Source organism: Lethenteron reissneri, chromosome 24 (genome assembly GCF_015708825.2).
Source record: "Lethenteron reissneri isolate LAM-NWPU_2019-01 chromosome 24, ASM1570882v1, whole genome shotgun sequence".
NCBI classification, from domain to species: Eukaryota; Metazoa; Chordata; class Hyperoartia; order Petromyzontiformes; family Petromyzontidae; genus Lethenteron; species Lethenteron reissneri.
This window is the reverse complement of record NC_083802.1, coordinates 12050946-12070113: the sequence shown is the minus strand read 5'-3', so window position 1 is coordinate 12070113 and position 19168 is coordinate 12050946. Positions and strand designations below refer to the sequence as shown.

At 42.7% G+C, this 19168-nt stretch overlaps 1 protein-coding gene across 1 annotated transcript in view; it reads right to left on the bottom strand.

Moving 5' to 3' along the window:
• Positions 1 to 372: 372 nt before the first annotated feature.
• LOC133346346 (uncharacterized) overlaps positions 373 to 19168 on the bottom strand; it is a 29818-nt gene continuing 11022 nt past the window's right edge. Inside the window, exons 9-23 of the mRNA XM_061557841.1 lie at positions 16126 to 16479; positions 15477 to 15593; positions 14991 to 15083; positions 11439 to 11589; positions 11191 to 11316; positions 10309 to 10437; positions 9530 to 9920; positions 8839 to 8941; positions 7146 to 7301; positions 6580 to 6759; positions 6251 to 6393; positions 5792 to 5921; positions 4733 to 4944; positions 4121 to 4251; positions 373 to 3862 (exon numbers count right to left, since the gene is read on the bottom strand). Coding sequence (XP_061413825.1) covers positions 3783 to 3862; positions 4121 to 4251; positions 4733 to 4944; positions 5792 to 5921; positions 6251 to 6393; positions 6580 to 6759; positions 7146 to 7301; positions 8839 to 8941; positions 9530 to 9920; positions 10309 to 10437; positions 11191 to 11316; positions 11439 to 11589; positions 14991 to 15083; positions 15477 to 15593; positions 16126 to 16479 — 2496 coding nt within the window. The 3' untranslated portion in view covers positions 373 to 3782. The remainder of the gene's footprint in view (positions 3863 to 4120; positions 4252 to 4732; positions 4945 to 5791; positions 5922 to 6250; positions 6394 to 6579; positions 6760 to 7145; positions 7302 to 8838; positions 8942 to 9529; positions 9921 to 10308; positions 10438 to 11190; positions 11317 to 11438; positions 11590 to 14990; positions 15084 to 15476; positions 15594 to 16125; positions 16480 to 19168) is intronic.

The window sequence follows — 19168 nt, the reverse complement described above, 5'->3', positions numbered from 1 at the left end:
TGTTGAAAGACAAAAGAACAAATCACTGTTATGATTTCGGGTGAGACACTCTGTTGTGTATTCATTTACAGTCGTGCATAATGAGACAAGTAAAGCCACAAAATACGTCTGAAGCACATGCCATCTTCTGCTCGAGAAAACTAAGTGCGTACCATTTAACGTCAGACACAGAACTTAAACCAAACCATATGGAATTTTTTAAGCGCAACGCTTGAAAAAAAGTTTGTAATCAACCCTTACAAGGTCGGACGCAGTGGCATGACATCATTTAGAAAACATCCAAAATTAAGAGGTCAACCTAACTTGACCTGTGCTTCGTTTCCACCCCCAAAAGCGCCCCCGCCCCTCCCCTCCCCCCACCACAACCCAGCATCCCCAGAAGTCCTTCGTGCAAAACACAATCGTCCTTGTGGTCAAAATACCAGAAAACATTGAATGACTGGCGAGGGCCTAAGGCCCTATTCACTTTATTTCAAATTCCAAATGTCTGAGGTCCCAGAGTAAACCCATATTGTGTCTCGTATTATTTCACAACAGAAACAACTGCTCGTTGCTAAACAAGTTGTGCAGATGGGTTTATACTTACCGAATTCATGTTTACGAGCAAAAAAAAAAATCAATGCAAGTATTGTTTCCTATGCAATTCGTCTCCAGTGTCCTCACACTGGCCAAAGTAACAAAAAGCGTTTTGTATGTATTTTGGCACCATCATCAATATGGTCTTAAAATTAATACCCACATGGCAGCCAAATAAAAAAAAATACGCAAGCCATTTTGAACAGCTATACAATTTGTAAAATTAATTAACGTAATATAATACATTTTGGGCTCCTGAGACATTTTAGTTGAGTTCATGCCAGTGATATATGAAATTCATCATTTTAAAAAAGCTTTAAAAACATTGCGATGTATTATTATAGAAATAGAAGTAGCACCTATGGCATTGAATATTTCATAATCATTTTAAACAAGAGATGAAAAACAACTACGTGTGTTCGTTTTGCTAACAAAAGCTTAATTACATGTACTAGGTGTGTACAACATATTCGATGCAAAATAACATCTTACTAATATACAAGAAGACATGGTACATATGACATAAACCAAAAACTATGCAAAAAATATGTTCGAAAAAATGTAACTTTACGTCATTTTACGTTTTAGTTTCCTTGCTTTAAATGTAGCCGAGACAATAATTCCCACAACCGTGGTGACAAGAAACCATTACGATGATTAGCACGCGTTTTTTTGCGTGTACCTGAGATGCTGCTGCAAAGCTATTAGGTTACCCCGAATGTCATGGCAATTACAGTACAATTCACCCAATTGCCAACAAAAAGGAGTATCAATTTTCCACAACGACAAAAAAATCAACGCAAATTAAGGCGCACGAATGCAAACCCCGTACAATTATTACCCGAGCGCGAAAAATGCACGGAATTTCTGCCTCTTCACAAATTGCACACGCAGACACTATGGTCAACAGTTGCATTCTCTGGTTATTCAACTGTGAAACTTTCAGTGAAGGAAAATGGAACCAAAAATATCATTCCCACGGTATCCATTCGGCCGATGTTATATCTGCATCAGTCAGCATTGGTGCTAAACAAAAGCCATTGCTTTTCACGTCTAAGTGTGGTCTCGTTTCAGAAATGATTCCACACACCTAGGGGAACAAAACGTTTAATCTGAAGAAATGACCACGATTTAATTTCATTATAGTTACACTTGCAATGAGCATTTAAATGCCCTGAAAATTAATCACGCATTTCCCATCTGACCAGCATGTCAACAGCAACGCATGTATACGCTAGTTATCCAATTAGAAGCTTTAAAGGCATGCGTACACACTTTTTTTGCTTGAAGAAGGCCAGCCAAAGTCAACATTTCCAAGTGAAACTAAATAATAATCGCCAATTTTACTTTGAGACTGATAGTGCAAAAATCAATAAGCTGAAAAACGACATCGCTGTATATATAAGAAGGATGGTAATTTTACATATTACTCTTTGGTTTTTTTTCAGTAAAGCCACGTAGGTGAAAACAAAATAAAATAAAACAACTAAATTAAATCACGACGTTTCGGAAGCAACACAAGCATCCGTTATCAGGTGTGACCGCTCCAGCAGTCACGAAAACTTCAAATCTAGAATTTTATATATTATTGATAGTATTTGTGAAAATGCCTCCACAAGCGATGGCTTGTATTGGCATTCATCCAGCAGTGGATTGATCATGACTGATGATGATATTGCACAAACAAATGTATACAAGATGTACAAATTTTGAGAGTTATGTAGAAAAGGCATTCAAAATGTATGCTCTATTTCATACTGTTTCAATGTAGCATTTTTTATGAAAATTATCATTCAGATATAGAATATGAAAATGCTTTGTATATTTTTCTAAAAACTTTATGACAACCCTTCATATATGAATAATCTTAAGCAACTGGGTCCACAACCAAGCAATCAACGGCAAAAACTCGGTTGCATGCAACTGAATCGCTTATATGTGGACGTCTCTGCAATCAGTCGCTCACGGCTGCTCACAGTGGACACGGGCATTTTCCCAGTGATCTGCTCAGCGATATGTCGCAATGCAGTTGATCGCGTGCTGCACATTTGCGCACTTCGATTTGCTCGTTACAATGTTGAATACCACCGTTTAAAATCCTTTGTCATGCAACTACCATTCAGTGACTGGCTTACCTTGGTCTCTATCTTGGCAATCCCATCCTTTAATTGTCATTGTTTGCTGAAAAGAGATTCGTAGCTCATCGGATTCCTCCTCTTGCAGTCTAAATTAAAGATGCCGATTCTGACTACTCACTCTGATGCAGACAAAGCGGTTTTGCAGGTGACCTAAAGAGCATTTGGTTGTAGAAATGATTGTTCATGTGTGGAAGCGGATTGATAGGTTTTGGAGGCAAATGCTAGTACTGAGCAACACTTGGTCTAAGCCAGGGGTCGGCAACCTACGGCTCCGGAGCTGCATGCGGCTCTTTACGGGCTGCTTCTTGACGATGAGTACGTATGTACTCAGATGCATTGCGGCTCTTGAAATACTGAATTTTGTACCGAATTGGAAAGAAATGGCTCTTCTTGTTATTTTGGTTGCCGACCCCTGGTCTAAGCACATAATGGGTTATGGAGTTTGTCCACCTTCCTCCTCATTCATCGTATTCACATGAATTAAATAACGGAGCAGAGGCCCATGGCAGATACATTGATACCTCACTCCACTGATGTCATGCATGGATAGGAGTCCAACCCAGGTCGCCAAAAAATGTCCGTGCAGTGCCCTAATTACTCGGCTACCACTACCACAGTAAGCCGTGTTAAATAATCTATGCTTGGCAGTTGGGAATGACATGTACGTATGTGTGTTGAACTTCTTTCGCACCATATGGAACCAACCGTGCCAATCGGAGATGTAGGTGTGATGTGCTAGTGTAGCCCACTTGGCCAAACCCACTGGAGATTGGAGGGGTTGGAACTAAACTTCCACTTAGGGGTTTGCACCAGGTACCTCTTGTCAAGGTTTTCTGTCAAAACGTCGTGCAAGTGCAACCAAGGTTGGAAGAGCTTACACAGGAAAAAAGTGAGTTCGCAACGCGAGAACATTACCTTACGTAAGCTGACCAAGTTCGCCGTGTATGCACACACACACACAAACTTCCCCATCGTCAATGCCGCATTCTTTAAAATCGTCATTCAAAGTGTTATTAATTTACTCTGAAAGCCGACGGCTCCAAGGGATATATCCACGTTGGCCACCCATCAACACGGCGTTGTGTCCTTATTTGGCTCCAAGTCGGCGAGCACATGCAATGGTGGCAAAGTGCGCTGGGAGCTTTTCTCTGTAGGAGGCAATAAAAGAAAACAAATATTAAAAGTGCATGCAATGTTTCTTGTGTGAAAAATGCCCCATCTTGCAATTAGGTCGGTTTAAAATTGCTCAAACATTCCAGTTTGCACGACTCACTATATTTTTTGCTTTCAATTTACAAAACACAACAAATGTGATTTAATTAAACTCAGCTAGCCAAATGCTCTCACACAGATTACACACATTATTAATAATATCAAGTGAATCATCAGCTCAGAGTGTAAATTACCCTTGACGAAGAACAGCTGCGTTGCTTGGCATGCAGTCGTTTGCCCAGAATTTATAAATATCTGAAGACGTCGACTTTCGTCATCTTGGCATCCCGTCGGTATCTTTGCCCCACCAGGAGAAAGTCTTGGGCTGCACACATAGTCCATGAATGGTTATTCCATAACGACACTTCAAGCAGCAAACTGCTAAGGGAGTTTTGATAATCCGAAATAAGTGTTCACAGTTGTGCTGAATGGCTCCCCGGTATATATCTTTCCTGTTATGTTGCTTGCTGTCCGGAACAACGTCCGACATTTCGCTCCCCTTGCTGGGAGCTTTTTCAGCAACTCGTTTCGACTGCTGAAGCAGCTCCCAGCATTTTGAGCAAAACGTTGGACATCATGACGAACAACGTGAGGAACAGCCCTCAATACACTGGAAAGCTACAAAGGAGTTTTAATCCATAGATGTTTTTTTTTGGGTTAGGTCGCGTAAATATTAATGTGTCGTTAAACCCGCCGCCACCCGACGCATCGAATTAGCGACGTTTGTGACGTAAACAAAACATTCCAATTGGTTACTGGTTCAGCACACCGGTGTGTTGGAGTTTTAACGCTTGGGTTTTCCGAACCTCACAAGGTGCTGCTGGCAGGGGGCCTTCTGGAGGCTTCTTTTGTGAAAGTGAGGATCGGCAATGGTGCTTGAGGTGCAGCGACTGCTGGCCAACGATGACAATGATGACCCATGACCTCTCTTGCAGGCATTGCCCAGCTTCAGGGAGGAAGAATGTAAACCCTGTGAAGGCCAAGAGCCCTGGACATGGAGGCTGCTTTCACCATGTCCCTGTAAACAATAGATCATCAAATGCAAGAAAAATATCTCCCGACCATTTGGCAGTGATAGGCTATTCATGTTCATGCTCAAAGCTCATGTCGGGTAGTGCTCTTAGCAACTCTTGACCCATCGGTGGAAGTTTTATATTCCTTAGGCAGGGGCGGGGGTAGGGAGAGGGGGTCGATACTGATCATTGACACAATGATGCCAAATTATTTTCACATTTTATTGGGCCATTTTCTCCACATTTTATCCCAATTGTACTATGGGCGTCGAGCCGTGAAGCTAAGTATATATTCAGAACGCCATCACAGCAGTGCAACAATTCATATGAGAGAACGGCCCACAGAAGCGGGTATCAAAGCGCTACCTCCGAGATCCATTGAAGCAACCTCTGGTCCACACAAGGGAGGGCAGCACTGTCCCACAGTGTATGGGTGTAATGGTCGTCACACGATACTCAAACTGACACTTCATTCTTTGAGACGGAATTTTGCCAAATTAAGTGCAGAACCACTTCAGTGCGGATGTGCTACAGAAAATACATTTTGCTGGATCTTTCATACGACCCAATACACAATGACATCACTAGCTATACTCTTTGGTTTTTTAGGTAAAGTCACGTAGGTAAAAAAATAAATAAAATAAATGAAAACAACTGTGAAAGTGAGGATCGGCAATGGTGCTTGAGGTGCAGCGACTAAATTAGTTGTTTTCATTTATTTTATTTAGCTTCCAACATTGAAATAAAATATATACACACACACAATCAGAATAGTTGCATTTCAACAAAAAGCAAAACAAAAACACAGCATAGCATTGAAGGAGCAAAAGATGATGGTATTTTTGTCATTACCTGCAAGGAGACTGGATTCGACTTTGCAGGTGAGGGAGGTGGATTCGAGAATACAATCGAAGCGTTCGACCGTCTCTCCGCGAGAGGCTGATGCGTCACCTTTTTGCATTTTGAATTTCTGGACTTGACACTGACCGACAAAACAAAACACAATAATATTCCATTGAATATTATATTAAAATTAGTGGCGTAATAATAATAATGTGGGTTATGACGCACTTTTTTCCCTCCTGTACAGTATTTTAAAGCAAAAGTTGGCTTACGGGTGCCTCTTATAATCTGCTAGGTGTGTACATGAACATATTATGACCCACCCCGAACATACGTTCGGGGTGGGTCATAATTTCCAGAGGGTCTTGCAATCCGGAGAATACCATATGTATTACTTATTACTTTATTAAGAAATACTGTTTCTATGACAACCGATGCACACGATGGAACCTTTGCAACTACTCTTACCTGCTTGCCCAGGAGAGGTACGGCCTAATAAGAAACAGTCCACTCTCCTCCTCGATGTCACACAGTGTGCGAGTCAGCTGCTCCACCGCACGCATTCTTGACGTGCTCAGCTCGGCCATCTGCTTGGACCAGTGCCCGTGTCGCTGGAAATGCAGGACATCCAACCGACAACCTCTCCCGAAATAATTCTCAGCAAAAAAAGTACAAAAAACAGGAAAGCATCTTTCACACCTGTTTTTAAAAGTAGCTGAATGAAGAAGAAACAAATACGCTCCCGACACGCATCATGCTTGTTTTCTTTATTATTGTGAATGGCCAGAGTACAGTACCTTGCTTTGCAGAGTTTCCATCCTTCCCAACAGGGCGCACACCGGCGGCGAGTCGCTGTAATTCCTCGAGACGTTGTCCCGGATCCTCTTCATGTTGACGTGCTCGACGTAGCGTTCTGCCATCATCACCAGCCTCTTCCTTTGCGCTGCCACAATCTTCTCCATCGCACTCATCGCATCCTAGTGTCGGCAATCCGCGCGAGAACAGAACGCTGCGGACTCCCTGTTTTTTTAATATTCATGGCCCCCCAGCACACACACACCTACCGGTGAAAATCGTCAGCAAGAATTATTGTCTTCTTGGTTATTTCGGTAAAGTCACGTAGAAGGGAAATAATAAAATAATAAAAATAAAACATTATAAAATAATTCTCACGTTTCGGCCACAACGCAAGCAGCAAGCAGCGTTGTGGCCGAAACGTCGTGAGAATTATTTTATTATGTTTTATTATTATTATTGTATTATTTCCCTTCTACGTGACTTTACCGAAAGAACCAAGAAGATGAATCCCTGCAGTCACGAAAGCTTTAAATCGAAATTCAAGAATTATTGGTCATGCGTTTACCTCACAATGGCCTCTTTGGACCTTCTCGTTGTAAAATCCTCGCCGTAGCTTTCGAACATTGTGCTCCATGTCGGTCCGGGTGAAGAAGACAATGGACTCGAAGATTTGAGCTGAGGTTGGGTCCTCAGGCGAGCAAGCGTTGTCTCCGAGTGCACTCTGCTCACAGTCAAACGCACACACACCACCATTAAGCACTTTCTATCCCAAAAACAAGACAATTTGGATTGATGTAGCATTGATATGGATCATTGTAGACAGTTTTACATCTAATATATATATGTGTGTGTATATTCTTAAGAGGTAGTTGGTCGAAGAGCAGAAGTAAAGAGGAAGGACTTGTGTTAGTTATGGAGACTGTCCAATATACATTTTTGACAATGACAAGCATTATTGGAATTTAAAGCAAAAATACCAAATAGCTTTGGTAATAATTGAAATATTTGTAAGGCATGGAACCAACGGTTCTCATGCATGCAATGTCTTGCTATCTGCAACAAGATGCTCTTTGGCAGCCTGCCTCCATTGGACAGCCAACCCAAATCAACCCATGCTGGCCCCAGCTAACCTGATGTCTCCAAGAACGCAAGACAGATAACTACAGTTGGCAAAAAAAAAATTACGTTTCCATGATTTGCCGAGTTATCACACCAGTTGTGTAGGCCTTTCCCAGAATGAGTTCCGAGTAAGACTTTCCAAGAAATGCGTGTGCATAAAATCACAAGGCGACGGAGCAATGAATTCAGCTCGTGTGCAGATGCTCGATGGATTATTTCGTCGCAGTGTCATGAGAGATGGAGACAGCTTGGGGAAGCATTTATCCGGTAGTGGATTGACCATGGCTGATGATGATGGCAAAACAATGTCAAGGCCGCATGCTGACTAAAAAAATACATGTTAATTTTTAAAGTTACATTTAATGTCCTGGCCGCCCATCACATTTTTTCGTGTCAAATATTTGGTGATGTATTTTCCATTTGGCCAGAATTCTGGGGTAGGGAATTTCGGCCCAGAGAATTTGGTTTGCAGTTCTAATTCACAGTGAACTTGAGTAAAAAAAGAAACGATGGATACGTGCTTCTGGGATGGACACTCGAGTTATGTAGCTCAGAGAAAGGCGGTTTAGGTGATCGGGGGAAGATGCAGGTAAGTACGTCACCCACTCCCCCCACAAGCCATCACACACCTCAAACAAATAACAGTAGGCCACATTGGTGAAATACATGTCCGATTATATACTCCTCAAACATTAAAAAAATCAACAAACTGTGATTTTCATAGAAACAATTAGAAAACAATATTTGATTGAAAATTGTATTAAATAAATGCTGAACAGAATTATCAAATCAAACACTGATTAAAGAGGAAAGGGTGAATTGGATGACAAAAGTCACCTTCTAATTTAAAGGCACTGCAGCTTCACAACAGCTAGTGTACATTCATATTCAAATACGACTGCTAATACTGTAGCACACATTGTGTTTTTCAGTTGGTTGGTTGAAGTGCTCACGTTAAAGGAATTATGATCGCAGGAAAGATTTCCGGTCCACATTAAACAATTAAGAAGACTTTGGCAGTCACAATTTACACATATTAAACCCGGATACTCTACTATTTATATAATTTCATTTTAGTTTATATAGAAAACAGCTGCAAAGATTGTTTTGTGGCTAAGTCTTTCTGACAGGCAACTTACCCTTTGCAGGGCACGTATCTGCTTCCGGAGCTCTGCGACAAGTTTCAAATTCCTCTCCCTCTCCTCGTCCAATTCCAGCTGTTTGCCCTCGAGTTTTTGTTCTCTGTGATAGGGGAAAAAAAGGTAAAAACATTTCATTTGGGCCCCAAACTTTCACAATCAAACTTAGGCTCCTGTTCCATATGTACGATTTTTTTTCTCCTTGCGATACAACTGAATCAGATCGCGCCACCTGCTATGACAAACGGCTCAGAAACACAGTCATTAACATATAAAATGAAACGAAAGTTGAAAGGTGTGCAAATAAGCAAGTGAGAGATTCATCCTTGGAATTACACTGAGAGACAGGAAGAGGAACATGTGGATTAGAGAATAAGTTTACGCAGATAAATGGCATCATTCAAAATGTTAAGAAAGGCTTGGGCAAAAAAGGATGGAGATGGCCAATGGTCAAGAATGATGATGGAGAGGCAGCCGAGCAATAGAATGTGTCCATGAGGATGTCAACCCGAGGAGAAGGAGTGATGAAATCCGCTCGTGTGTAGGCGCTTGGTGAATTACTACATTACAGGATTATGAAAATTGGTGACGGCTTGGGGAAACCTTAATCCATGGATTGATCGTGGCTGATGATCATGACGATGATCAACTCCATCGCAGTCACATCTCACAGACTTTGCACGCAACTCACAGGAAATGCACCCGCTCCTGCAAAAATCCCTCGGATGATTGTGCCTCCTCGATTCCCAGTGCAGGGTAAACCACCTTCACATTCGAGACCGGGAACTGCTTAACGGAGTTCTCATCTGAGCTATCACCAAACACCGAGGTAGATCTGAAAACTCGCTGCGTCGAGCCGAAGCTGGATATCATCTCCAGAGAGCTTGTCATTTTTAGGCCATCTTCCGTTACGTTCACAGAACCCTGCACAGACCCAGCATTTGGGAGCTCACAGTCACGATGAAAGCATGGATCTTCACAACCAAGCGTAAGGTCATGGGTGTCGTCTTCAAGCATCTTCCCTCTTTGTTGGGGTAGCGATTCCATTGCAATTGTGGCTTCATTCAGCAGACTGATAATGACTGAAATGGAGAGAAAGGTAAAGGTGAAAAATTATACGAAATAGCCTTCCGTAGTGTTTACGAGTTGTTCCTCATGATGTTTGGCACGATGGCCGACGTTTCACTCCGTATATTGGGGAGCTCTTTCAGGAACTGAATTCCTGAAGAAGCTGTCAGCACGTGTGCCAAATAATAATTACAATTTATGAAGCGCCCTTCAACAATCGTTCTCAGGGTGCTAAGCATGGAAAGGCAAAACATTTTAATATCAACCAAACACCGCAGAGGCAAAACCCCCGGTGACACGTCGAAGGGCGACACACGCGGCTGTGAAAAAAAGACCTCTTGCAGTGGTGTTCTACTCAACATTTGTTCTGTACCAACATGTTAGTGATGAGGGGGTAATTACCGCCGGTGGTTTCGTTGAGAATGGTCTGGATGGAACTGCTCATGGACTGAGCCTGAACAAACAGATCTTCAGCAGCTCCAACTGCCAAGTGCTGCACCACTTGAAGGCCAGATGCTGCCGAAGCCATTCCTGGACAAGCAGATAGCAATTTTAACACGCAAAGTTGTACGTTTATTATCAGCACTTGCGCCCCCAAAAGTCTTTCATAGGCCAAAAAAGGCGATTTTTTTTGTGTGTGTGTGTCTACGTGAATGTATATATATGTGGTTGTTTGTGTATATACATGTGTATGTATGTGGATGGGTGTGTTTGCTTTTTGTTTTCAAAAATTATTGACTGCAGCATTGCACTCGATAGCATTTCACACAATACATAATAGAGATGTTTTGGATTAGATCGCGTTAATATAAATGTGTCGTTAAACCTGCCACTACCCAACGCAGCCAATTAAGAAGGGCTTTTCAAAGTAAACAAAACATGCCATTTCGTTTCTAGTTCAGCACACCTGCATGTTGCAGAGTAAACCCACAAGCTTTACAATTCGAGTACAACGTTTCGCCCAGTAATTACAACGAGCATGATCAGGTGGACAGCCAGAGTTGTGGCGAAATCCTCCTGTTTTGGTCTTAAATAGAGGTGTTCCAGCACTCCCATTAATCACATCATGTATCTAGGCCTTAATGATCATCGTCAAACTGAAATAAGAGAAATTACCTTTTTCTGGACCAGAATAGACAATCGTCAATAACACTCCCCTCAAAGATAAAACAAAAGAGGATATAGAATCAGTGACGTCTTGATCAATGGCCCTTCTTCATAGCACAGGAACAAAATTTGTAAAATCTGTACATTTGCATGTTGGCTTAGGTGACGTTCACTGACCCCTGTTGACGAGCAACTCCACCACATTGTCCTTGAGGTTCATGGTACAGCTGTAGACGTTGAGGAACTCTTGATACACAGGCTCCACAGCAGGCACGAGTGCCTCAGTCTTTCCATGCATGCCTGCTGAGCACAGTTTGTGAAAAATGAAATAATCTCATGTGTGTGTTACTGAAAAATGAACACTGAAGACCAATGTAAGCTTAGGATATTGTTTTTTTAACCAAGTGTAACACGTATCCACTTACAGGAAGGACAGTCTTGGGCAAAGGGTGCAGTTGTTTCACCAGTCAGGGTAGAAGATGATTGCTCGTATTTAGTTCCTGCAGAGGAGCTTTTTTCTCTCATGAGGGCATCACTCTTCATGTGTGTCCATGCATTCCAGGAACACACTGCTGTCTAAAGAGGGGGGGGGGGGGTAAATTGAAGTAAAAGATCAACTGTCCAGAACTTACGCAACGTTCGCCGTGAGTAGCCCAGATAAACTTTTGAAGAAATCGCTGTTATTCTGCATATCCGCGAGCCAGATAACTTAAGCACGTGCTCGCATTGTGCGTGCTTGCAAGCCAGACAACGCGATTGCGTACTCGCATCGTCTGGCTCGCGAGCACATATAATGCGAGTACGTGCGAGCACGTGCTCACATTTTATGTTCTCGCGTTGCACGTGCTCACGTTGTAGGAGCACGTGCCCGCGTTGTGCATGCTCACGAGCCAGAAAACGGCAGTACTTGCTCGCGTTGTCTGCCTCGCGAGCCAAGCAACGCAAGCACCCCCACAGCCTCTCCGTGTGTTTGTGTCAATTCCAGTTGGCCGCCATTTTAGACAGGGGGCCCATTTCACATCACGGGCCAGTCCGAATTCCTTGCATTAGAATTCAGGCCGAGGGTAAATTTAAGCAAAATATGTCATGAGCACAATCAAAAATGTGAACGAGCAAAAGGAACATTTCATTTTACATATACATTAACGTAAAAAAAATACATTTGGCAGTATTGCAATCTTTTAGAGCTTTAACTCACATGCCCAACTGGCATGGAGACTTGAGTCACCAGGAACTTTTTTTTTAACCAACGTGATTTGTCCTTTGACTCGTGTTCTGGCCAACTCGAGTGCACTAAAGTTGACTTAGAGTTGACTGTCCGTGAAAACTAGGCATGGGTGAGCACCTGTTAAGGTATCCTATATTGCACTGTACAGGGTATCATGATAGCCATATTAGCTGAGTGAAATGTGTAAACCAGCAACACTGTATTCTCATTTGCCAGATGTGAAAAATTCAGTTTTGGCTTTTAATGGCTCAGAATTCTCTTTTCCGTATATCTTCTGTCGATGCATAAAATGCCACCTGATGAATAAAGGTAAAGTCCTGTTTATAACCTTTTTAAAATTAAAGTAAGAAAACATTAACCATCATGTCTTCTATTCCTCCTCTGAAACTGGTAGGTGGCTTATGGTATATAAAAGCATACTATTTTATATATTTTTACAAATAAACTTTTACATTGGTCCCCAACTGCAAAGCTGGCCACGGCATGGATCCCATTACCAAAAACATTTAGATGGCCTCACTGCCAAAGGACAACTCAATAGATTTTTGGTGCAAGAAAATTAGCAGACCCAAGAAACAGTGCAATATTCAACACTCAAAGAATGTTGGCAAATACTGCGACGGCGATTTTAGTTTGAGCAGCCTGGGCCTGTCCAGAATATAGCAGAGACGCATGTGCTTCGGTCGACAATTTAGCCATTGCCAAAATGGTAATGAAACATAATGACTAAAATTAAAATTGTGCTCATTCACCATATATTAAATTTAAATCACAAAAAAATACTCCGACGTGATATCCGTATAAATTCAAACCATGCACGTTCCACTTAAAAAGCAAACGTAACTACATTACTTCAATATTTTATATGAAACCATTTTTAAACATGCTTCCTGACAGCAGTTATTATAAACTTAAATGAAAAAAATTTGGCCCCTCAAGCTGAACATATTTAAACAGCCTTTACTCTTCATATGCTGGCCTAATGCAGCCACAAATATACGTTGCAGGACTGCACATCCGAGTGGAGGTGTCAATGAGCAAATGGAGCTGTCGTGGTGAAATTGGGTAGCATGCTGGACTTGTAATCCAAAGATCATCAGATTTATATGAAATGATAGGACGAGTTTCTTAAATCCTCCACGTCCGCCCACCCAGAAGTGTAGTGGATACACCATGGTTGGTTGCAGTGGGGTAATGCGTGGATACGCCCACCTCTTCCAACATATCTGATCGACGTGGAAGGGTGGCCCAAATACCCTCTAACGTTCACTCAAGCGGGGGGCCCTCCTGCCAGCAGTGGCATGAACAAGGGAATTAAAGTCAAACTTTTTTTTATTTTACCAGGTAAGGCCCAATCAGCCATATATGTCTTTTCCAGAAGCGACCTGGCCACAAATGATAGCTCAACGAAGTGGCTTATCGTGTGGAAATGTATAGCAGCAAAATACTCTAAACGCATCTTTTTAAATGTGGAGGGAAAAACCGGAGGACCCAGAGAAAAATCCACGTGACCACGAGGAAAACATGTAAACTCTGAATAAACAGGTGTCGGGATCGAACCCACAACCTCCTGTATACCAGGTGAGGTAGTTAACATCTCGCCACTGTGGCGCCCCAAGCAATTGCAGGGGCTCACACTTTTTTTTCTTTACATTTTTTCTTTATTATCAATAAGCAGCACTGTTCAGTTGGCCGTGACACGTGGTTAGGGGACCAAGGGCATATACAAATGGCAGAGTTCAGCATCTGGGCAACAAAGGAAATACCTCGCATAGTACAAACACGATTTAAAGATCTGAAACAAATTTCACAGCAAAAAAAAGGGGGGCAAAGAGGGTGGTTATTTGTGCGAGGGGAACGTTTGGATACAGTGTGCGTTTTTAACAAACTTTGGCTTCTCATAAAACACCTTATTGATCAACCAGAAAATTGTTCAGCTGAAATCTCACTTTTGGCCAAGCTCACGCCAAGGCAAGGAAAGGCATTCATATAGTTTGGCTCCAAAGTCTGCATGATTGATTTTTCTTCATACATGACAGCATTGATGAAAAAAATATTCAGAAATGAACACCAATGTTTGGAAACGATTAAAAGGCTTAGCTGCAGGGGCCAGTGCCAACAGAAGTCTCAAAGCCCCCGCCGAGAGAGACAGAGTCTCAAAGTATTTCATTACCACACTCTGCAGCTATCTGCTGTAGCAAATTCCGAAAGCGTACATGTCATCGTTCCACATTTATACATGCATAACTTAAATCGGTGTTATTGGTGCACCTGTCAAAGTATTGCATACTCGCCGCATTTGTCGACCCCCCACTGCATTAAGGCCTACCCGTGCTCTGTTGGTAATGGGGGGGGGTTGTTCAGCCAGACTTTGCGACGTTTGGTCAGTGCGGGATGGTGAAGGGTGCCGGAGGGCTCAGGACCGGTTCAGATATCACTCGCCACCGATGTTAGCCATGGCAATGAATCAAACTCAGTTCACCGGTTTCATAACGTGGTGAGTTGACCACTGCACCACCGCCCCTGGCACCAAATGCAAACTGGCACCAATTTGCTCGCGCGCTTTGAGTACATTTGGCCAATGCAGTACGTGCTTCGTTCAGTTGGAAAGCACTGCCTTGTCATCACCGTGTTTCCATGATCAGACATGTGATGGAAGGGAACAAGTTGGACTCCTGTTTACGCAGAATGTGAAAGAAATAAAAGATGGCTGACACGTGGCTGCGCGCAATGCTGCTGCTGCTTGTACCTGGCTGTTTTCTGCTGACCGTTGAAAATCCTTCTGAGCAAACTTTTGAAGCTGCACCATCTGGTTCACTTTTTCCTTGAGACTGTGCCTCTCCTGGCAAGCAGACACCTCACATCAGCACAATTAAGGCTTCCAACACAAGCCACCGCCACTTTACCAAGGCACAGCGGTACATCTTAATGGGCAGAAGCCAAAAACAGGTCATTCAATTGTTGGCAGTGTGTCTAATCATACACGGCATTTCTTTTTGACTTCATAAAATTACTGCAAGTGAAACGGTCTTCTATTTTTATATTGTAGGCATGTATTTGCGTCTGCTAAAACAAAAATTTTGCAATTTCAGGTATTTTAAAAACTGCATTTACACTTGAAATCACAACCACATGGCCAGTGAGAGTTGTATTGCTCGATTAATGTGCTATAAAAACAGAACATTTTTATTTTTCATAAAAAAATATCGCAATTTAGAAAGCATTCAAAACGTGCCTTTTCCCAGCTTGCGTTTGAGCATCGGAGTTCTTCTTTTAAAGCCTTAACTTCTCTTTGTTTGCTCTCCATCAGACCCGTAATTTCATTTTCTAATTCATGAACGCGTGCCACAGCCTTTTAAAAAAAGAGAGAGAAAATAATATTAAGCATCGCACGTGCGCCACTTATTCCTTCCTTCGTTAAAATGCCAATTTTCCATAAATTGGTTAAACTCGTCAAATGTAAAAAAAAATGTAACTCCCATCATCATGTACGTGGTATTTAAGTGTAACAGGAATGTCATCAATACATGCGAGAAAATGTCCGACTGAAAGGACCTGATGTTCACTGACAACTATTAATGGCCGTTCCCCAACGCTGAAGTGCACGATCTTGTGACCTTTGGGAAAGTGTGTAATTGAGCTCTAGTGGGAGTGCTTGGTACACTAATTGGCACATTTTACAATTGCTTTCGTTGCTTCTCGCAAGCCGTCCCAGCCTGTGCAATTTAATCACAGCACTGTAGCGGTAATGAACATCTGCAGTTGACGCGTCGGCTAACCCAAGCACCGTGGCGCTCTCGGAAAAGTACAGTAACTGGGATTCAGAATGTTCAATTAAATTCCCTCAATGGGGAACAAACCGAAAGGGCGCTACTCGTGAGTACCCAATCCTTCGGGTCGTCCGCCAACCGAGTTGCCTCCTCTGGCAGACGTTCCTCCGCAACTGGACTGGGGTTGCTCCGTTCCGATTGGCTGCCCTCTTCACTCCTTGCACCCACGGCCCCGTGGCTTGTTGGGCTGCCCGATGGCTCGCTGACGCACCTCGGGGACACCGCCGCCTCTCCCGGTCGGCCGTGGGTGCCCCCACGACGCGGAGCCACGCTGGTGGTGCTCGCCGGGCTTCCCAGAGGCGGTGATATGTCGCAAAGAGGACTCTTCGGCGATTCTGCGGGAAGCCGAGAGTCGCCGCGAGGGCTGCTCTTCTCAGATGACTTTCCGTCCGGCGTTTCCTCTTCAGGCTTTTAGCACAACACGGTTAAATAGCAAAAAAGGATTTGATTTAGATTTTTTGGGGGGGGGGGGGGGGTGGAATTTCAGTTGATGTTGGCAGCAATTTCTGGAAATACGTTGTTGAAAATGATGACCCGTGGGATTTCTTTACAATTTGTGATTTTCTCTGGTATTTTTAATGATCAAAAAAAACAATGCTCTTCTTTTTTCTTCTGTCGCCCCAGACCAGAATAGCATTAGAGCAGATATTAAGGATTTCCTTATAACACATGTATGCTGTATGCCAGATATTTCACTTTAGTGGAAAGCTCACCTAATCCATTGATTGCATTCTTTAATTGCATTGTTCATATTTTCTTAATTTAATCACACGAATAGCCGAATTTACAAAAAACATTATAGCACAGTACTGTCTTAGACATAGCTTGATAAATGGGTGTTCAGAATTTAAATATTGTTTCGTCCATATTATTATTTGTGATGAAAATGTACTGCAATTCAACACAACCACATTAAACTACCTACAAATGTAAAATATTAATCTCTAAATACGTCATTATTTTGTCCTCCCCACCCCCTTCCATCCCCCCAAGTTTATTCCAATTATTCTTTCAGCACCATGTCATGATACAAAGTATCCATTCGCATGGCAATGCATACCCCTCGCGTTACAGAATAGACCGAGGAAGTAGATACCACAGAACACAATCGTTAAGCACGCTTCCCCACACCCCTTGTAATGGAAAAATATTCACCACATGGCAGTCAAACCAATACCGGAGTTGGAACTTATCCAAATAAAGTGAAAAACCCATTTTTACGTGATTTTTTTTTGTGTGTGTGTGTGTGGTTATTGGAAACCGAGCTGAGCCCATCAACTGGAGGCTACACTTGAGAACCCGATTTAATTATAGAATAGATACGCAGACAATAACTTTTATTCATCTATCCCACTCTTCACGGACAAAAATTAAAGTATCCTTTGCAGTGACCAGTCATGGCATTATGGGAGTGAACGTCAGCAAGCGTTGAGGACAAGCAACGCTGGACCGGTTTCGACATGTACGTACTTCTTTCGCACCGTACGAAGCGTCTCATCAGCCGAGTTCAGGCTTGCTTGAAACAATGCACGATTTAATATCTTACCGGCTGTCTTAAAAGCCCTCAAAAGTTCCGTTGGCCTCGTGAAGTAAATCGGCGCACAAACGTCCCTTCCCCGGCCTCCACAAGCGCGTATTGGTTAACAATTCAGCCAACTTCAACGCAAATATTACACGGACCGGTGCACAATGCGTACGCTCTCCTGATTGTACTGCTGAACAAAAATCTAGCACTGTTCATGGCGGACTGGTGGCACCAGATAGCGCACACAATACAACACTGTACGTGTGTGAAACTAACACAAGTGTCGTGCACACGTACCACCCCGTTTTGGCAATGCATCTCTGTGCGAAGGTCTAACCCCCCCACGCTGTTTCGGGGTCATGGTGGATTATTTGACCGTACTGCAACCACGCCAGTTAGTCAAATCTGTAAATTATGTGTGTGTGTGTGTGGGGGGGGACCCCCGTAAATCATTGCAGGATAATAGCACGGGCTGGAAAATACACGTTGGAAACAAGGTACATGGCTCTCGTGCATAGTGGTGGGAGGGGGGAAATAACCCGACCAGCAGTTCCTGAAGGGCAGTTTGGTCCTATTATTTCAGATCACCATCGAGATAACGTGACCGACTTCACAGCCGCAATGATGCAGTAATGGACAACTGTGGAGCAGGTTGCAATGCAATGTTCCAGGAATTGCTGAAGGATTTTGTTGTTGTTGGATATATGCACAATGTCTCTGGGCTTTTGTTTGTGTCCTGTTTGAAACGTATACTAGTCAGTGCAGGCTACAGGTGGGTAGGGGAGCAGTGGGTTACTCTGCAGATGTACGAAGCAATAATGAATGTTGCTCCGCTGTCCAAACTGTCGGCCCCGCAGCCTATAACGCATGTTACATGCATGGTGGTCGATAAAGGGGGGACATTCTGAGCAAGGCCGTAGCCATGGAGTCAACATTGGGGGGGACCAAATCTTCCAGGGGGTCTGGGGGTCCCCCCCCCCCCAGACAAAAATATAAATTTGAAAACTAATTTTCTGCCTAAAATATAAAAAAAATTCACTAATACATAGGATGGCCTTTATGTTTATTTTTTACAATAATGGCTAATAGTGTATTGTATTACATTGCTCTGTTTTTTTATGTTTTACCTTTTCTTGTTTCATTGTATGTAATGGCAGAGATTAAGGATTAATAAAGTACAACCATAACCACAATCATATAAACAGAAATCTATTTAATAGCAATATATTGGGGGGGGACATTTTGAGCATATTTGAATATTGGGGGGGGGGGGGGATGTGGGGATGTGTTCCCCCAATATATATGATCGTTACGGCCTCGATTCTGAGTAGCTTTGTGGCAGCGTGGCTCAGTGTGGTACTGTCGTGCACATGTTATGAAATCCACGTGCACTGCACCATCGTGTGGTCAACAGCGGTACTGCTAACGTTTTGTTTGTGTGTGTAGAAAATTAATAGAAAATACGTAAAATAATTAAGTAAACTTAAATTACAATCAACAGTATTTCCGATTGTAGGTACAATGAGACATGTTGCTGTTTAATTGAACAATTTACGTATATTGATCGTATAT